The sequence below is a fragment of the Pelodiscus sinensis genome, chromosome 7 (genome assembly GCF_049634645.1).
Source record: "Pelodiscus sinensis isolate JC-2024 chromosome 7, ASM4963464v1, whole genome shotgun sequence".
NCBI lineage: Eukaryota > Metazoa > Chordata > Testudines > Trionychidae > Pelodiscus > Pelodiscus sinensis.
The window spans coordinates 56,675,687-56,695,821 of NC_134717.1; the positions used below are offsets into that span (position 1 = coordinate 56,675,687).

The 20,135-nt window shown below is 44.2% G+C and overlaps 2 protein-coding genes across 6 annotated transcripts in view; one reads left to right on the forward strand and one right to left on the reverse strand.

Annotated features, from left to right (window-relative positions):
• Positions 1-11,085, reverse strand: part of CDK15 (cyclin dependent kinase 15) — an 87,552-nt gene extending 76,467 nt beyond the window's left edge. Inside the window, exons 1-3 of one of the 4 annotated variants that reach the window (XM_075933865.1) lie at positions 10,929-11,085; positions 2,496-2,645; positions 2,228-2,322 (exon numbers count right to left, since the gene is read on the reverse strand). In XM_075933865.1, the coding sequence (XP_075789980.1) occupies positions 2,228-2,322; positions 2,496-2,615 (215 nt within the window). In that variant the 5' untranslated portion in view covers positions 2,616-2,645; positions 10,929-11,085. Of the gene's footprint in view, positions 1-2,227; positions 2,323-2,495; positions 2,646-3,565; positions 4,030-10,928 lie in introns of those variants that run through there. The other 3 variants (XM_075933863.1, XM_075933864.1, XM_014577314.3) reach the window with 3 other exon arrangements.
• Positions 10,497-20,135, forward strand: part of ALS2 (alsin Rho guanine nucleotide exchange factor ALS2) — a 65,544-nt gene continuing 55,905 nt past the window's right edge. The window contains exon 1 of one of the 2 annotated variants that reach the window (XM_075933860.1): positions 10,497-10,650. The gene's annotated coding sequence lies outside the window, so the exon portion shown is untranslated. Of the gene's footprint in view, positions 10,651-11,116; positions 11,339-20,135 lie in introns of those variants that run through there. The other variant, XM_075933861.1, reaches the window with a different exon arrangement.

Below are 20,135 nucleotides of genomic sequence, written 5' to 3' on the forward strand. Positions count from 1 at the left end.
CACTCTCCTTGCCTCCAGGCAGCCCTGGCAGCCTCCCACACTGAGGGTATGTCTACACTACAAAGTTAATTCGAACTAACAGACGTTAGTTCGAATTAACTTTGATAGGCGCTACACATACAGACTGCTAGTTCGAACTTAATTTGAACTAGCTGAGCGCTTAATTCGAACTAGGTAAACCTCATTCTACGAGGACTAACGCCTAGTTCGAATTAAGCAGTTCGAATTAAGGGCTGTGTAGCCACTTAATTCAACTAGTGGGAGGCTAGCCCTCCCCAGCTTGCCCTGGTGGCCACTCTGGGCACCACCAGGGAAACTCGTCTGCCCCCCTGCCGGCCCCGGAGCCCTTAAAGGGGCATGGTCTGGCTACGGTGCCCGTGCCAGGTGCAAGCCTGCCAGCACCCAGCCAGCAGACCGTGGACCTGGCACAGCATGAACCAGCTACCCGCTGCCACCCAGCCCTCCGCCTCTTCCCAGGACCAGGCTGGCAGCTCCCGGGAGCCTGCCCGGGTCCGCAAGAGGCGGGCGCCCACCTGGTCTAGTGCGGAGATCGTGGACCTCATCCACGACGCCTACACTAGGCACAGGAAAGTGGCCATCTAGGGCAGGATAGCTGCCAGCCTGGCCACCCGGGAGCAGGTTTGCATGAAAATCAGGGTGGTCCAGTGAGACCCCCCGACCCTGAGCCCTGAGCTTAGGACATAAGAATGGCCGTACTGGGTCAGACCAAAGGCCTATCTAGCCCAGTAGCCTGTCTGCCGACAGTGGCCAACACTAGGGACCCTGGAGGGGATGGACCAAAGACAATGACCAAGCCATTTGTCTCGTGCCATCCATCTCCAGCCTTCCACAAACAGAGGCCAGGGACACCATTTTTACCCCCTGGCTAATACCACTCCATGGACCCAACCTCCATGACTTTATCTCACGTCTCTTTAAACTCTGTTCTAGTTGTAGCCTTCACAGCCTCCTGCAGCAAGGAGTTCCACAGGTTGACTATTTGCTTTGTGAAGAAGAACTGTCTGTTATTAGTTTGAAGCCTGCTACCTATTCATTTCATTTGGTGTCCTCTAGTCCTTCTATTATGGGAACTAATGAAGAACTTTTCTTTATGCACCCTCTCCACACCACTCATGCTTTTATAGACCTCTATCATATCCTCCCCCCCCCCCCAGTCTCCTCTTTTCTAAGCTGAAAAGTCCCAGTCTCTTTAGCCTTTCTTCAGATGGGACCTGTTCCAAACCCCTGATCATTTTAGTTGCCCTCCTCTCTCCCGCCCTCTCTCTTCCCCTCTCCCACCTCCTTTTCCCAGTCTCCCCGAGTTTTGTTCAATAAAGAGAGATTCTATTTTTGAACGCATGTGCCCTTTATTTTGTACATCAGGAAGGGGGGCTAGGGAGGGGTAAGTGGAAGGAGGTGAGGGAGGAATGGGGTACGAGCCCCCGATGGGGAGGACTGGGGTGGCTCTGCAGGCTCCTCGGGGTGGAAGCTCTCCTGCAGCTCCCTGATTAACCTCCCTCCCCGGATGGCAGCCTGCAGCAAGTGCAGCCGGGCTGATGGCCGAGTGCTGTGATGTGCCGAGTGTCGGCACTCAGGGCACTCCAAGCCAGGACTGCTTTGCAAGCGGGGAACCCCTGAGAACTGTCTGTCCGGGGTGGGGGTCGGGTCCCTTTAAGCACAGCCCTCGGCTAGCTCCACGCTCTAAGTCCTAATCTGATGCCCTGCCGGCACTGCTTCCGGCCATCCTTAACCCCGGTTCAGGGTCCACTCAATGTGGACATGCTAGTTCGAATTAGCAAAATGCTAATTCGAACTAGTTTTTAGGTCTAGATGCACTAATTCGAATTAGCTTAGTTCGAATTAACTAATTTGAATTAAGTTAGTTCGAATTAGTGCTGTAGTGTAGACATACCCTGAAGACTTAACCCGCTTCACACCATCGGAGGATTCTGCTTGTCAGGGGAATCCAGAACTCCTCCTTTAAGATGACTTTGCATAGCTCTGGCAGGGCAAAGCGCCCTTCATCCTAACAAATAACCTCTCAGAGAGACTTAGATGGGTCTCACCAATGTAATACCCCAGTTAATGAATACAAAACCTTTTGTTGGCCTGTCTGTCATTTGAATATTCAGAATCATCTCATTTCAACTTTATTCCTGGGAATTTCCACTGGTTTCAGTGGACTAAATGACTGGCAAAAATGGCATTCCCTCTGGAACCTGCTCACCTGCTAATCCCCTTGTAAACTGTAGAGTAAGAGCCTTCGCACAGCTTCTCTAAATAGAGATAGGATGAGGCTGTTCCAAATGGGAGGCCCTGTCTCTGTTTAAATAAGGAAAAGACATGTTTTCAGATCCCTTTTTCTTCCAGCAAACAAAAGCTAATTGTATGACGTCCATTCTGCGTACAATATGTGGTAATTATACCATGATTCGCAGCTAACAATCATCTCTGGATAAACATCTTATACTAGGATTCATATGTACTGCACTCACCCACTGGAATCTCTTCTCGAAATCCATCTCCTGTGAAGGATCGCTGTTACTCCGTGGTCTCTTTCTCCCAGACCTTTGTACCGGGAGTGTTTGGAACCACTGTGATTGGAGCGAATCCATGGTATGTGGCACTCTCTTCAGATCTGGTAACTGGGAGGGGGAAACAAACTAAGTCAAAGACAAATTTCTCCTACTTACCAATGATTTTCTTTTTCTTTTTTTCCTCCTCATTCCCTCTGGTTTTCAGCTCTTGTTTTCTTTTCCATCTCCTTTCCCACACTCGTGCCCAAATGCTGATTCTCTAAGTAGCCATAATGGGAGCAACTGTTTAAATGCTGCAGCTTTTGTATATGGTATAGCTTGGGATGCTGATATTTAAGAGTGCATCAGTAGCTGGGCTGATTTACCCGTTTTGGTTATAATCTTTTTTGGGGCAGGGTTTATAAACCAAATTCAGAAGAGAGGTTTCCGGGACTCTAAATTAACATCTTCTCCTCCCTTCCTCCACAACTAGCTTTCATACTGAAACTCTCTTACCACTACATAATTGATGCACAGTTATACATTATCTCTGAATTTGGCCCGTTGTCTTTTTATTGCTGTAAAACACCATGCAACGTTATGGCGCTATAGCAACATTCAATGCAAATAATAATGAATGGTGTGCCGCCTCCAAGCACATATAGTACAACTGCACTGGTTTACTATTTAATCCAGATGTAACAGGATTTCTAATCCACAGCAAGATGCCTTCTTCAGCAAGCTGTAAATCTTTGGCTCCCCTTCCTGTCTTGCACAGAGAGAGCTGGAGTGGGACTTCTCCTCTGAAAACATCAGATTTAGGGAATTCTTCAGAACCTAAAGCATGGGGCAATTATAATTCCTCTCAGCAGGGATCCCATAAAACTAAAGGTGACATGGCTAGACGTCCTCTGTGTGGTTTCAATGGAAAGTGTGACCCTCGGTGGATTAGAAGAAAGGAGCAGATACGTCAGACTTCCAAACAGACTGAAAGATCTGAGATCCTTCATTTATCTCCCTGCTCAAATGCAGGCTGGGATACGGAATACCTTCAGCATAGACTCCACTTCCACGGACTGGGTACTCTGGCTGGTCTGAGAGTTCTTTCTGTCTGAACAGCAACAGCATGATCCAGGTTTCAGAGCATTTACACACAGCACTTCCCCCATGTTCTCCTGAGTTCAGTACAAAAATATTATCTTGATCTCTTTCTTCCGACTCTCTGCTCCTCTGTTGCTAGAAGCTTATTGTGCCAGTGTTCATATGACTCACATGAGGTCTGTGTCTCAAGTAGTCTCATGATTTCAGCAATTTTTTCTCCATCAGCCCAACACCCAATGGGTGAAATTCATTCCTGTTGCAACTCCATTGATTTCAATTAATTTGGCCCAATAGCTTCTAAAAAGTGCCAATATTTATGTAGCTGCTCAATGGGAAAAAAACCTTCTGTTCAGTCAATATTATTTTAATTAAGTAATTCACTGTACAGTAATTTACTGAGTTATTAAATGTTGTGGTTTCCCCAGCAATGGTGGCTTGTTTTGCTTGCACATATATAATGCATTAATGAGAGTACATGATATTAGGTTTTATGCCATTTTATGGGTACAGTGTGGGTGAGTATGCTTTCTGCAGAATCTGTACATTTGAATTGCCTCACTTCTGGACATCTAAATTCATAGCCATCACATAACCAGGGGTACATATACCCCTGAGAATACCCAGAGGTCTTAACTCATCTAAATATATGCCTAGTTTTAAAACAGGCTACGTAAAATTTAGTAGCAATATCATTACAAAGTAAAATTTCATACAATGACTTGTTTATATTGCTCTATATTCTATACACTGAAATGTCAGTGCAATATTTATATTCTAATTACTTTATTTTATATTACATGGTAAAAATAAGAAAGTAAGTAATTGTAGTAATAGCCTGCTATGACACTGCTGTATTGTTATGTCTGCTTTTGTAAGTTTTGAAGTGGGGGAAAGTTGGAGGTACAGGAGGACAACTCAGACTCTTGAAAGGGGTACAATAGACTGGAAAGGTTGAGAGTCATTGTTTTGAAGGACAGAGTGAGCTGTGGTTGATGGAATTATATTCTGGGCGACAGCACAAAGCAGCTGTAACAGACTGATAGATCCAGCCCAGAATTTATCTGATCAATTGTGTATTGCATAAGCCAGAGATAGGGGTGGAGAACCTCCCCCTTTCATAGGAACTCTGCCAATAGAAGTAGAACTGCCCCAGTCCATCCCAGCAGGAGTCATGGGAGTCTTGGGGACATAAATTATGGCACACGGAAAGCAGGGATCTCATTTTCATGGACTTCCCTTTCCAATCCAAGGCAACACAGTTAACAACCTGTAGCCACTATTTATGTAGGGGTGTGTGAGATATATGGCAGAGGTAGTACCTTTGAGAGTTTGAGCTGATGCACTCCTTGAGTGGTTCTTTTCCTCTCACTGTACACCCAGCTCTTACCTGTGGCTCCAAGGAGCTGTAAGTATGTGACAGCGGCCATACCCCAGGAAACTGCCTCCACAGGCAGGCTAAGCCAGGTGAGGCTAACCAGAAGTGTGGAAACTGACAGTGATTTAGGGATTGGCCTCCCACACATATGAAGACTGTTCTGGTAGCCAAGCCGGAGGTGACCATATCTTGGTCTAATAGCTTGAAAAGCAGGGCAGCGGTGTATTGTGGAAGGCAAAAGGCATGATGGAGCACCGGAGATGTCCTGGCTATCCACTGCAGCCAAAGAAGCCTCCGGTGGTAACAGCCTTTGTGCCATTTGCCCAAGCTTCAGCAGCTGAGAGAATGGGATTGTCCCAGTGCAACGATGCTCCCATTTTAACCAGCCTCTCACACACATCATTCATGCACATCTCTCGTCAAAAGCCCTATGTCCATGGGGGAGTGGCACAGAGACAGGTGAAGATGATTACTTGCAGTTATAGCCACAAGACAGAAATCATTGGCTGCCAGGGAACAGCATCATACTGTTGCTATAGCTACCAAGATGCTCATCAATGACTTTGTCTGCCCAGTGTGCTCACAAGCATGTGCATCAAGTTTTGGACTTCCGTGTCACTGTGGGATCCACAAAAAGAGCATGAAAATGTCATCATTGAACCATTGGACTACACACAGCAACTCTGTAACATCCTGTTTCTTGAACATTTATGTCCTTTCTTTATATCTCTGACTCATATTGCTCCATTATTATCCTAGGTGTGCTTGTCTGAGTCACAACCTGTCTAGGTGAGGGAAAATAGAGGGGTAAACCTGTACAAACCACAATGAATGGAAACTGCCTTCAAAATACATTTAAGCATAAATAACAATGAAACATGTCAAATTATGACAGATCATATCATATCAGATCAGATTAGATTAGATTAGATTAGATTAGATTTCTCTGTGACGTGTCATATTACATTTCAGGAAAAAAATCACGTTGTTATAATAAAAATACTAATGTCACTTCTCTCAGCTAGCTGAAACAGCAAAATGAACAAAGCATCACAATAGGTCTATCCTTCAGAGTACAGAATGAAAATTAAGTATTCAACCCAGGTAGCAGAGGTAGACTCTCTAATTTGTTGTTATAATGATTACAGTGAGGGAAAGTGATAGCAAATAAGGACTCCCTATAATTTCTGCACTATAGCACCTCAGGATCTAAGACACTAAAAGGTAATATAAAAATATCTTTATCACTACCCTGTATATAAATAATTATACAGAGAAGCAAGTTATTTTAAAACATTTAACTATTTAAATATGATTTTTTTAAAGGAAACAATGGATGGCCATGTAATTAATGCCCTGGAGTATGACTGGAAACTTGGGGCATGATCCTGCTCTCATTGACTTCAGTCGCAAAACTTCTATTGACTTCAGTAGAAGTATGGTCAACCCCCCTTGGGTTGCTTACTGGTTCTTTCATAGACTTCCTGTGTGGAACTTTTCTTATAATTTATTTGTTTGCATTTAAGTGTCTAAAGAAACACTGATAGGTGCCCAACTGGCATTCTAGGTGCCTATCTCTTAGTGGTGTCCTTGCATGAATAACTTAACCTTTCCATTCCTCAGTCTCCCTGTCGTATAGGTGTCTGAGGCTGAGCCTCAGTTTGAGTTGGTTCTGTAATAGTTCTCTGGGAGAGATTAGGGTTTTCAGTTACATTCTATTAGTTCATAGGCAGATATCTTTGACAGAAAGGTAAGTGGCAGTTTAATTTTCCCACCAAGCCAGAGTGTGCTGTATAGCGCCTTTTAAAACCATCTAGACTTCGTAATTGCAGTGGTTGCTGCTAATGGACACAGTATGATTCTTCAAGATGTTCCTTATCTTAGTAATGCTAAGATCATAGGTTCTAATATCTCCTAAAAATTGTATTCTGTGTTAAAGACCATTCAGTGTTTTCTGTAATTTTAAGCACCATGCTGTAATACAAAAGTATCATTTGTATTAAATTGTCTATTAATTTACCATTATGTAATGAGCCATATTTACACATTTGAAGTTTGTAAGACTTGTTGGTTATTTCCTCAGTGAAGTTTCCTTCACCATGTGTAGTTCGCTACAGTCAAACTAATAGAGTTGCCAGATGGTTTCAACAAAAATACCGGACACACTTGACATTACGTCACAATCTACATTACATCTTATTTAGAAAATACTGGACATTTATATTTTCTCATTTATATTTTCTCAATTTGTTTCCCGGACAGAAAGCTCAAATACTGGATTGTCCAGTTCAAAACTGGACACCTGACAACCCTACAAACTAACATACAGTCAAGTTCTGTGGTGCCTCTTGGGCAAAACTCTGATCCAGCATATGGGGTATTACTGTAGGTCTTATTTGTGTTTTTGGGGGTTGTGATTATCTCATTGGCTTTGGCATGGCATTGCATCCTAGAAGTACCCCTGCATTGGCTCTAATAACCACTCGTCGATTTTTGTATTCTGGTGATTACCGGAAAGATAAGACTGAGCTTTTCCCACAGGGCAAGGAAATCCAGGATATCCTGACAGTACCATGTGAAAGCATGAGGAAGTTGAGTTTAATTGACTTAGAGTCTGTGAATATGCCACAAGAGGAGTTATAAGCAGATTTGCTTAAGTGTGTGCCAGCATTCAAACAGGGGGAGATCTGGTCAAGTTGACCTCAGAGCAGTGCAGGTAACCAAACAGGTCAATTCAGATGTGAATGTGGGATTGCAGTGGAAGGGATTACCTAAAGTGATATAGTTAATTTGAAATAGGGCTGCATCTATGTGAACTTTATAGCCCAATCAAAAATATGTTGCTTCCAAAACTAATAATTATAGCAGGATAAGATGCAAAATAAAATGGGAAAAATTATGTGCAGATGCAAGGCACTTACACAAAAAGCCTTAAGATATACTAAAAAAATCTCTATATAGACAAGGCCCTGAATCTGACTCTTGTTGATGTTGTGTAATGTTTTAATTTTTTATTTTATTTTAAAACATGCTGTGCTCTGAGATGTGGAGGCTGTCAGGAGAGGGCATGCCACTACTGCTGACCTAATCCCACACGTGGGAAGCAGCAGATGGATAGTGGGTACAGGGCTTGGGAACAAGGAATCCCCACCAAACCAAGTCCCAGGATGAGGTGGTGACAGGACCATAACAAGGGTGAGGTGAGTGAGGTACTTGCCTCAGGAGCATAGCTGAGGGGGCGCAGAAAAGTGAGCTACTATGCTGTCTTCACTCGTACCTCGTGCCACATCAGCATCCCTGCCCACACCGAAGACAGTCTTGCGTCAGGCGCCAAATTAGCTAGTTACGACTCTGGGTGGTGATGCTGACAATCTGCATATTACTTCCTACAGAGCAATATCCCCTCAATTTTTTTCCATTCATGTGCAGAATAAATGTTATTATGTGTATCAAGGTATGTGCAGATGTGCACCACCAGCAAAAACACATGCTATTGGCTGTGGGTGCTGTGTTAATCAGCTGGGCAGAGTTTGAATCTCTCCTGAGTGGTTGTCCAAGTGTTCAGCTTACAGGGAACACTGCTACAGAGGGGGACTTCCAGGGTCTGGTCGTCTCTGAAAAGAACTCTACACTCAGGCTCAGATTGGGTTCAGGTTAGCTCTGGCTAGCTGGAGTCAGGATTTCAAATTAGAACCAAACAGACCTTTAAAGATAAGAGAAATTAATATAAAATTTGAAACTGCTAAGATCTAAACCCAGTGCTGTCACTGACTCTGGGTCATCTTGGCCAAGTCCCTTTGCCACCATTGATCCACGTGCAAAGTGAGAATCATAATGTTGAACCCCATGTTGCATCCAGATTGCAAAATTAATATAAGTCCAATGTATCGAGTTTGTAAAGCTCTAGGTTTTATGTGTCAAGTTTCAGCACACAGTTATAAAGTGGTTTGCTGTAGTACAGAGAATCTGAACCGGGGAGGCTGAGTTGTGTCAAACTTTCTAGGGGAATGTGGCAAAGCCTTCTAATAATTCAGGAATTACATGTCATGATAAAGGGGCATATGAGCCAGATTTGAGCAGTGTTAATACCCTGTGCTCAAAGTTGCAAACTACTCATTCAAATCTCTCACTAATGGGCACTGTCAGCACTAACACTGGTAAGGGGTGTTTATATAGTATGACTTGACTCACATTTCTGAGTAATTTGCCTAGCATCTCCTGAAAAAAAATCATGAGCAATGTAAGTGGCAGTATTTGGCTTATGATTGTAAAGGGGGCCTACAACTTAAAAAAAAGATGCTAAGTTGGGACATGATTTTTTTAAAAAGAGTTGAGGATGCCTGTCCTAGCATGAGAGGAGTGGAACTAGAGTGAGGTTGGAGAAGACCCAGCTGAAGGGAGATGCAGTATTACCTACTCTTATGACTTCATTGGGAGTGACACCAAATTGGATTGTTTTCCCCAAACTCCAGCCCCTGGAATCATGTGAACGCTCTGTAGCTATGTCTAAACTACAGGGCTGTCTCTACACTGGGCCACTTATTCCGGAAAATCAGCCACTTTTCCAGAATAAGCTGCGAGCTGTCTACACTGGCCCTTGAATTTCCGGAAAAGCAACGATGCTCTACTGTACAAAAATCAGCTGCTATTCCGGAAAAACTATTCTGCTTCTGCTTGGGCATAAATCCTTATTCCGGAACACTGTTCCGGAAAAGGGCCAGTGTAGACAGCCCAGTAGTCTTTTCCGGAAAAAAGCCCCGATCGTGAAAATGGCGATCGGGGCTCTTTTCCGGAAAAGTGCGTCTACATTGGCCACAGATGCTTTTCCGGAAAAGCAGACTACCAATGTAGACGCTCCTTTTCCGGAAAAACTGAAAACGGAATAGTATTCCGTTTTAAGCATTTCCGGAAATTCATGCCAGTGTAGACACAGCCAGGGTTTTTTGGCGATACCGGAACTCCACCGTGTCCAGGGAATGCGCTTGCTCTTCCGCTTGTTTTTTGAGGAAGAGTGGACACACTCTTTTGGAAGCCCTGTCTTTCTCCTTCCATGAGGAAGAAAGGCTCTTCTGAAAAAGGAGGCTTTTCTAAAATTTGGCCCAGGGTAAATGGGCCAAATTTCGGAAAAGCCTCTTCCGAAAAAACGATCAGAAAAAAGGTACGCAGATTGCAAAGTGCAAATTGTGCCCCTTTTCCCGATGGATCAGTGTAGTCTAAACAACCTCAGAGACCAAAAAACGTGACCTGTGGCCCAAGAGCACCTCAGGCTATGTCTAGACTGCAGCGCTTTCCCGGGAATCCCAGAAAAGCAATGCCACGTGCAAGGAGCACATCCCCCTCACTGTTCCCTGCGGGCGGGCGCGGCAAACCTTGCCCGCCTCGCGTGCGCTCTTTCCCTTCCCTGCCCTCGCCGCCCGCACGGGTCGCGAAGCGCCCCTCGCACTACTTTGTCCCAGACGAGGGCCCGTCGGCACGCTCAGCCCAGACCCCGCCCCTCGGCTCGGATTCTCTTTGACCAACCCGCCCTGACGTGAGGGAGGTGGCGAGAGGCCCCGCCCCTTTGCACCTCAGGCCCCGCCCTCTTGCCCCCGCGTGAATCAGCTGATCAGACAGAAGCCGGCGCGCCGGAGGCTGGGAAAGGCGGGAGAGCGGTTGCAGGTGAGAGGGTCCCGGCGCGAGGGAACTTGGGTCACGTGACGGGGCAGGGCCGTTCCGCTTCCCCGACCGCCCCCCCTTTCTTCCTCAGGCCGCCCTCTCAGAGCTCCGCGGCGCGGGCCCTGCTGCCGCCCGGCGGGCCGGGGAATGGTCCTGGCCGCGCTGCCAGGGGCTGCCCCTGCCCTGCAGCCTCTCCCAGGTTGGGGGGTGACCTGCCAAGGGAGCGTCTTGGCGGGGGGGCGTCTACACAGAACTCCAGCTCCCTCCGCCGCGTAGCTGACCTCGGCACAGCTTCGCTGGGCTCCTGGCGCCGCCTGGGAAGAGCCCTGCGGCCCCCCCGCTCCCGGAACGCGGGGTACGGGATGAGAGCGGGAATAGCGCTGCCGTGTAGACGTGCCCGGACAGAGGGGCGGGCCCGGGGCCTGCCCGGCAGCGGGGCGCAGGAGCAGACTCGGTGGGAGTGTGGCAGCCCCTAAAGCTGCTCACGGGGTGGCTCCTGGGATGGCAGCAGGTGCACGGGCCCGTCTAGCCTCTTCAGGTTGCTGTGTTGAATCGAGCTCCCTGAAGGGACAGTTGTCTGATTGCAGCTGCCTTGCCTGTGCCAACTAAACTTGCTACTCTCACTCCAGTTCCCAAAGGACTCACATCCACGTAAAGGATACAGCTTGACTGGTGCTTCTTGGACAAATTGGTAATTTAGGAGGAAAGACCATGGACTGCCAAGTAGTTTAATTTTATTATAGGTGGTGCCTTCAGGGCATGGTTGAAATGTGCTTATGGAGGAGCATGCACTATTGTTAACAGAACTGTGTGGATGTGTTTTTGTGTCCAATCATGTGACATAAGTTGCAGATGAAATACACATACAGATCAAATATCTTAATTTTACGAAATATCAAATAGCTGTAAGGGTGCACAGATCTAATTTCTCTTTTGGTCATCAGTGACTCCCACCCACATGCTGTCAAACAGGGGACTAGCCTGAATATTTTATTGAAGGTTTATGTTTACTTGTCCAGTAAACTTTCCTCTTGTGTTGGGACTGTACTATTGCTTTATTAGCTACCATATTCCTTCTAAGCTATTCACATCTTCTCTGTTTTTTCTCATCCCTCATCTGTGTCTGGATGTTACCTTTATTTTAATCCTTTGTTTTGGCTGATCTCTCCTTCCTTCTACCTCACTTTTCGTTTGCTAACATCCTTTTCCCTCATTGTGCTTTTCTTTCTACACTAAGTCTCCCAGGAGGAGGATGCCAAAGACCATATGTCAGCACTGTCTGCAATTGCTATTACAGATTTGCCTGCACTGGTGGTGGCAACATTGGGAGCCCTAACATAGCTGGACCACCTGCTGCTAGCCCTTCTTAATTTTTAACATTATGTCCTGCTTAGAGCAGACCTAATTGACATAGTGTTTAAAAATATTATTGGCAACTACTGGCCCATATACACGAGGGCTACTTGCATTGTTAATACCAGTGGACCTAAACCACTGTTAGCAACAATGAGACCGTTACAGAAAAATTTCCAAACATCAACAGAACCTGCTGCTATCTGACTGAGGAGGGCTGGATGTAACTTCCTCCAGAGCCCCTGCTGCTGTTGCCTCATCAGTTTGACAGAAATATTGCCAATGCGTGGTTTTGTTACTATAATTTGGAAGCATATGCTGCAAAAACTTCAGTGAAAAATTTCTGACTAGTTAGTTGTGTTTTGTATAGTCACAAATATGTGGTCCAGTTATTAGAAATGGCAAGTAAATTGAAAGGGGGAGGGGACAGGAATGCAATCTTATAAAGCTTATGGGAGCTGCAGTACCTACAAAAATTAGTTCTTTTGTTTTTTGTTGAGTTGTGAACGCTATTGTGGCAACAAATGTGATTTTTTTTTTAATCAATGAACAATCAAAAAGGAACACATTTCTGTAGGAACCAGCGTATTGTACTCTAAGGTTTTTTTTTCTTGCATTGGAAATTCTTACTAGGTTATAGGACTAGAGTTTCATTACTTGGGGCATTTGAGCTAAAATCCAAAGTTAGGTTGCAAATGGAAACCATTAATTCAGTCTCTTGGGTCACCCAATCTGTCCGCATAACTAAACCATCCCATAATACGCAGTTTTTGTTTGAGAGATGTAAGTCAGAAGAACACATATGTTGCGTGTCAAGACTGAGATGTGTGGGCAGAACTAAATAGGTACTGATATAGCATTATATGATACATGGCTTAAAGTCTGTTGCACATGGTGATTCACTTTTGTGAGCATTAAACTCATGGAGATGTATGAACATTTGTAACATTTTGTAATATAATACAAGGGAAAGCTGGATTTAAGAGCATATTAAGATTTAGTAAAGGAATAAACATTTTGTTTTTAAGGTAGCCTGTCTAGTGGTCAGAGACTGGAATTAGAAATTGGGAATTCCTGAACTCTGAGAGCTAATCATTATGTGGCTTGCAAAGGCTATTTACATTTTGTACTTCAGTTACCCATCTGTAAAATGTAAATGATATTTAACTACCTCACAGGAGTGATGTAAGGATTAATTAAAGCACACATAGAATTGGAAGGTTTTTTTAAAATGACAGATTGTTTTCCTTAGTCTTGTAGCTGTGTTGTTCCCAGGATATTAGAGACACAAGGTCAGTGAGGTAATATCTATTGGTCCAACTTCTGTTGGTGAAAGAGGCAAGTTTTTTAGCTTACACAGAGTTCTTCTTTGGGAACTTGACTCTTTCCCCAAAAGGTAAGATATTACTTTAGCCACCATGTCTGTATAATAAATGGCAAGATATTGTATTTATCTTAAGTAACATGGTTAAATTTAAATAATATTTTTTAATCCGTATACTTAGTAACTTTCATTTCAGTATAAAAAAATAAAAGCGCCACTTACCTTTTTCAATTTTGCCTAGTCCCAGTCTATGCTGTAATTTTTTCATACTTAATAACTACATAAGCACAGCCATTTTTCAGATGAGTGCTGGAAGAGTTTTTGATATATGGCAAGATCTATCTTAGTATGCTGTTCAGTTGTTTTTTGTCTTGGTTCTTTGTGAGCTAAGAACTTTTAATAAGAATTAAGATAGCAAATGTTTGTTCAGTAGAGGCTCATATCTGAAAATCCCAGAGCACTTTAACAGAAATAATACTAAAACATTGTAGCCTCTGGTGCTACAAAACAAGTACATGCATGATTTTGAATGAAAGTTTCTGTTCATGACTACAGTGGCCTAATCAAAGTCATCTTTCACTGGAGGCACATTTCGATCTGATATCTCTGTCTCTGAAACCTTGGTTGCCCACTATGATAAGGCCCCAGTAAATTTAAATATGTATGTATTTGGGGATTAAAAGTGTCATCAGATTCAAAGAATGTGTTTTTTCTTGAGTGTTTATTCACTGTGCTATATTATTCTCGATAAGAATATTTCATATGGTTAGAGAATTCAAAAACATTTTGTGATTCATTTAAAACAAATTAAGGTATGTGTAGTAAGATGAGGGCCTGAAACATAAGCCCATGTATCACAAGCCTGGTGTGAGATCTGAGGCCTCGCCAACAATGGTCAAGACTTTGGTAATATAAAGCAAATCTAACCTGCGAGCAAGAGGCAGGCACCTGCTCACAGAACTTGGCACAAACAGGGCTTATGGTGCAAAACACTAATTGGTACACGGCACAGGTTGAAAACCCATTCCAGAGAGATAGTAACAAAACCTCGTTAATAAGCACCTTGGTATTCACACATTCCCTACAAGTAACAGAGACTTACCCAGGTTCAGCACAGGGTCTAAATTTAAAATGACAGCATGATGGATAGAGATGTTTTAATTGAATCACCAGGTACAAGCTGATGGTTGGTATTTAGGTAACATTAGTAAGTGTTACTTTGATACATCAGGAGTGATGTGTAACTTGGATGTACCTATGTATAACAGGGGTATCAGAGACTAGTTGACTGACTGGTAAGCAGAATGTTATCGGACTGCGGACTAGTGATATGAATAGTTGCTTCCCCTGACTTTGCTGCATCTATCAGAGAGGGGCAGCAAGGGGCGGGAGCTGGTGCTGGGGGGAGTCAGCTTAAAAGCCTGTCCCCCTCGCCCCCAGCACCATCTCTGTGGAAGGCAGAGGAGGTAGAGGCACAGCAGGAAATGGCACGAGCAAGGACTGAAGCAGTCTCCACTCATGTAGTTCTGCTGAGATTCTCCTTTAGAAATGTACAAGAGCCCTTGTACATTTCAAAGGCATATGGTTAAAACACTGGCCCTGCACTCCCAGCAGCACCCCAGCCTTTGAAATGTACAAGAGCCCTAATGGAGCTCTTATACATTTCAAAAGGAAACCCTGTGCTCCCTGCGTGGATTCCGCTTTTGAACAGTATCTTGCAATAGTTCAAAGACCGAGGCGCCCTTATGGACTAATCGAATAGTCGATGGAAATCCCATCGACTATTCGATTAGTTAATTCACCTAAATTTAACATCCCTAGTGTATAAAGATGTGTCTTGGAGGGTCTGTCTTTGTCCAGCTAGGGAGCAGTGAAATGTCTCACTGACTGAACTGAGTTCATTGACCCGAGGTACATATGCATAGTGGTTAGGTAGAGTCTAGGGATGTAATAGTGTAGTCGATTAACCAATAATCAAAAGCTTGTAGGTTAATGCTATAGACTACACACATTTCTTTTCCCTCCCCACCCATTGCCAATATATTTTTTAGCAGGCTGGCCAGCTGTCTGGCTCAGTCCTGGCTCATGCTGGGTCCAGGCCCTACCTGCTCTGCAGCTCAGCATTTAAAGTTTATTAGGGGGCAGTTGGGCGGGCAGGCAGGCAGCCTGGCTCAGTTCCGGCTTGCGCTAAGTCTGGGCATTCAGACCCCTCCCCAGAGTGGGGTTGCTGCCACCTCGCACTGCTGCCTCTGTATCAGAAGCAGCAGCACAGGGTGACAGGCAGGTGGTCCACAAGGGAAGCTGGTTTTTAAACTGGCTCACCTCACAGACCAGCTCCTACCTGATATAGACGCAGCAGTGCAGAGTGACGGGGGGCTCCACGGGATTGGAGTTGGAGCACACGGGCTACTGGCCCCACCCCTGGAGACAAATAGTTAAATAACTGATAAGAATTAGGTTAGTCTACTATTCAGTTAAACAATATTTAACATCCTTAGTAGAGTCTACTGACAACTATTACTGTACAGGCAGTCCCCAAGTTACGCGGATCCGACTTATGTCGGATCCGCAGTTACGAACAGGGCCCGTCTCCCTGGTCTCCAGCAAACCAGGGAGAGGAAGCAAAGCGGCGGAGCACGCGGGCAGCGGACAGCCCAGACGCGTCTGGGCTGTCCGCTGCCTGAGTGCTCTGCAGCTTTGCTCTGCTTTGCTCCCCGTCTCCCTGGTCTGCAGACCAGGGGGACGGGGAGCAAAGCGACAGAACACGCGGGCAGTGGACAGCCCAGACGGGTCTGGGCTGTCCGCTGCCCACGTGCTCTGCGGCTTTGCTCTGCTTTGCTTCCCCGTCTCCCTGGTCTGCAGGCCAGGGAGAAGGGGAGCAAAGCAGAGCAAAGCCGTGGAGCATGCGGGCAGCAGGACAGCCACGGCGCGTCTCGGCTGTCCCGCTGCCCCCGTGCTCCGCAGCTTTGCTCCGGACGCCTGTGGTACAGCAGCTGGGGCGCTGCCGGTTGGTCCCGAAGCGCCGCTCTGGGCGCTACTGAACCAACCCGGCAGCACCCCAGCTGCTCTGCCCCAGGCGTCCTGATTCAGTCACTGCTGGTCAGTTTCAGCAGTGGCTGAATCAGGATGCCTGGGGCAGAGCAGCTTGGGTGCTGCTGGGTTGGTCCAGTAGCGCCGAGGAGCGGCGGCGCTACTGGACCAACCCAGCAGCACCCAAGCTGCTCTGCCCCAGGCATCCCCAAGTCAGCCCCTGCTGAAACTGACCAGTGGCTGACTACAGGAAGCCCCTGCCCCGGGCTTCCTGGAATCAGCCGCTGATCAGTTTCAGCAGCAGCTGACTTGGGGATGCCTGGGGTTCTTAAGTTGAATCTGTATGTAAGTCAGAACTGGCGTCCAGATTCAGCCGCTGTTGAAACTGATCAGTTTCAGCAGCGGCTGAATCTGGACGCCAGTTCCGACTTACATACAGATTCAACTTAAGAACAAACCTACAGTCCCTATCTTGTACGTAACCCGGGGATTGCCTGTACTTAGATAATAAACCTGGCTTGATGGCTTTGATTCTTATCTGATTTTTGTGGTCTTTGTGGGCTCTCTTGGAGTCTGCTGTGTTGGCTACTTGCGCAAAGCTGGCATGACACACGGAGATCATATGCACACAGCAGAACGGTTAATCATTAGATAGAGCAAAAGACCTGTCACAACACCATATCGGTGACTTCTGATACCCACAGTATGGATTTATTGTTTATTCTCCAGTATTACATATCGTGACTGTGAGAATTTAATAAAAGGTCGTTTTAAAATGGCTCTTTTGCAACAGGGGGTAAATGTAACCAAGCCAATTTGTAATTATGTTTGTAGGAAATGATGACTCAAGTGTCCTATCCCTGAGAACTTAAAAAAACAACAAATAGTCTGGTAGCACTTTAAGACTAACAAAACATGTAGAATAGTAATAGAGAGGTAGTCATGTTAGTTTTTCCTTTTGTTTTAGCAAGATCAGACTGTAGCACTTTAAGGACTAATAAGATGGTTTAATAGGGTCTCAAAGTGGGTCTGGCCCACGAAAGCTCAGCACCTATTAAACCATCTTGTTGGTCTTTAAAATATGTAGATGACATCATGAGCTTTCGTGGGCACAGCCCACTTCTGCAGATGGCCTGAAGAAGTGGGCTGTGCCCACGAAAGCTCATGATACCACCTGCATGTTTTGTTAGTTTTTAAAGTGCTATCAGACTATTTCTTGTTTTTTAAGTTTTTCCTGTACAGACTAACTTGGCTACCCCCGGAAGCTTCTATCCCTGAGAGTAAGCCCTAGTATTTAATAAAGGGTTAATTAATTTTTTTCATTAAGGTTGTACCATATTAAAAGAAGTTGAACATTTTTATTTGGTGGCTTTTATTTATCCATCTGAAAAATGTCATTATTTGGATTTGGTGTTTGTTAGAATAACTTTTCATTTGACAAAGAATATACATCAATTTAATATCTTTGAGACACCAGGTAAATGAGTATGAGAGAAGCAGATATATTAGTCTGTATCCAAGAACAAGGAGTTATGACACTTTAAAGACTAACAGATTTATTTGGGCATAAGCTTTTGTGAACAAAAACCCACTTTGCCAGTTGCATCTTTTAGCCTTTAAGGCACCACAGGACTCCTTTTTATTTTGAAGACGGATGTAATATCTTTTATTGGATCAACTACTGCTGTTCGAAAGGAAAAGCATTTGAGGTTCACCAAGCTCTTCTTGAGGACTGTGGGAGATAACTGGTGTGTCAACCTGAAGAAAAGCTCTTGTCCCTTCCACTTGTCCCATTATGAAGATGATCCTATAAAAGATGTTACTGCCCTGTTGGTCCAAGGATACAGCAGTGCAATGTATTGCATTTGGACCACTGAGTATTTTTATGCTGTAGACATTATCACTTTTCAATGTTATGTACCTGAAATGTCACCCGCCCTGCCCCACTTCTCCCGAATGTGTAGCTATTTGGGGTAATTCAATGGAATTACTGGGTTTTGCATTTTGGTTCCCTGAAAGTTTGTGTTTTCCCCAATTAAATCTACAATATTTCTCATTCATCTGTTCTTAAATTGTAGTATGCTAGATGCATAACTAAACTTCATGAATGAGACTGGCAGAGTTTTAGTTCTAATTTTTTTTACAGTAAAAAGCTTATTCCTTTGTTTGATTCTGAATCTTTTCTGTGTCCTTTGGTGCATTAAAAAGCCATTCTGTCAAACGTTTTTTCAGCACACCTCCCTGTCAAAATAATCATTGTTATGTAATATTGCAAAACTGTCTTCAGATCTCATCTACATAGAACCAAATTGACTTGAATGGATATCACCCTCATACGCTGCTGTCATTTTATCCACTCTTTTTTAAGTTCAGTGTTTAGCAAGGCTTTTGGTCAATAAAAATCAAAGTTTTGAATTTTTGGATGTTGATACCAAGAACTTTTCTCACTTAATGTTCTGGTTCTTATAAACAATATTGTTTGAAAGAGGCACTGTAATTTCTTTGCATTCATAAGCCTGTGTATAACAATCCTTACTGGACCTGGTGTCTTAAATAAATATAATACATAATTGCATCTTGACTTACCCTACTGTAAAATCTTCCTAAAGCAGAGGCTAAGTGATCTAGGTAGTCTCTTTGACAAATGCTATAAAATTTAATGCATAACAGAGAGGCATAAAATTCTTTCGCTGTGTTTTTCATTTTTAGTGGATTTGAAATAAAATTACATGGCCTCCTACCTGAATTGCAAACTACTGTATTGGAAGAGTGATTAAGGTTTTGAAATAGAAATTGGAAATTGATGCCCTCGGATGGGGTGGGAAGAGGAGAGGCAGGATGGTGGGTGGGAGGGGGGGGAGGGAAAAAAAAGACCAGGGTTTGAAAGTTGAAAGGACAAAAAGCTTGGAGACAAAACAGCAATTTTAAACTGTTCCATTTTTCTCTGAACTTGGCTACTCTATATTCACACTCCTTTATAAGCCTGCATAGTAAAGTGTCTTGAATGTATAACTTAATTCCTGTATTATAAAATTCTTACGATAGCACAAGACCTAAGAACTGTGCAGTTGGTGGTAGTATGTATTTTATTCTTCAGGAATAATTTTATGGACTCAACACTCCTGATTTGTGTGAGTTGATTGCAGTAACACTTCATTGCTATATTACGTTTGATTACAGCCGGTCCTCGACTTATGAGTTACGTACCAAACACTTAGTTGTAACTTGAAGTGTTCGTAAGTCTGACCCCATTCATTTAAATGCAGCTGCGCTGTTGGTAAGTGCAGATCGTGTGTTCGTAAGTCGGGGACCGGCTTAGGAACGCTTAATGGGAGTATGAACCGTCGTAAATCGACCGTTCATAACTCGGGGACCGGCTATTTAGCAGTCCATTGTTAACCTATCAGACACCACCAGTGATACAGTTGCTATCTGTCTATTAATTTTTTTGAATTACATCTTCTGAGAATTATAGAGATGTTGGCATAAACTGTCTTCTTATTTAAGAAAAAGAAATGTCATTGCAAAAGCAACACAACGCTTTCCAGATATTGCTGAATCCTAAGTACTACTATTTAGCAGTTTGTAATAAGAATATTGATGGTTGGGGAAGCTCACACAGCCTGCACCTACGTTGATTCTTTTCTGCCTTAGAAATAGGCTTTCTTCAGTCTGTTTACAGCAGCTCCATTGTAGGATGAGTGGGAAGGAAATGTCTGATTGATGGGTTGGCTTTTGTGTGCCAGATCAGTATGAAATAGTCTAAATACTTTTAAGCATT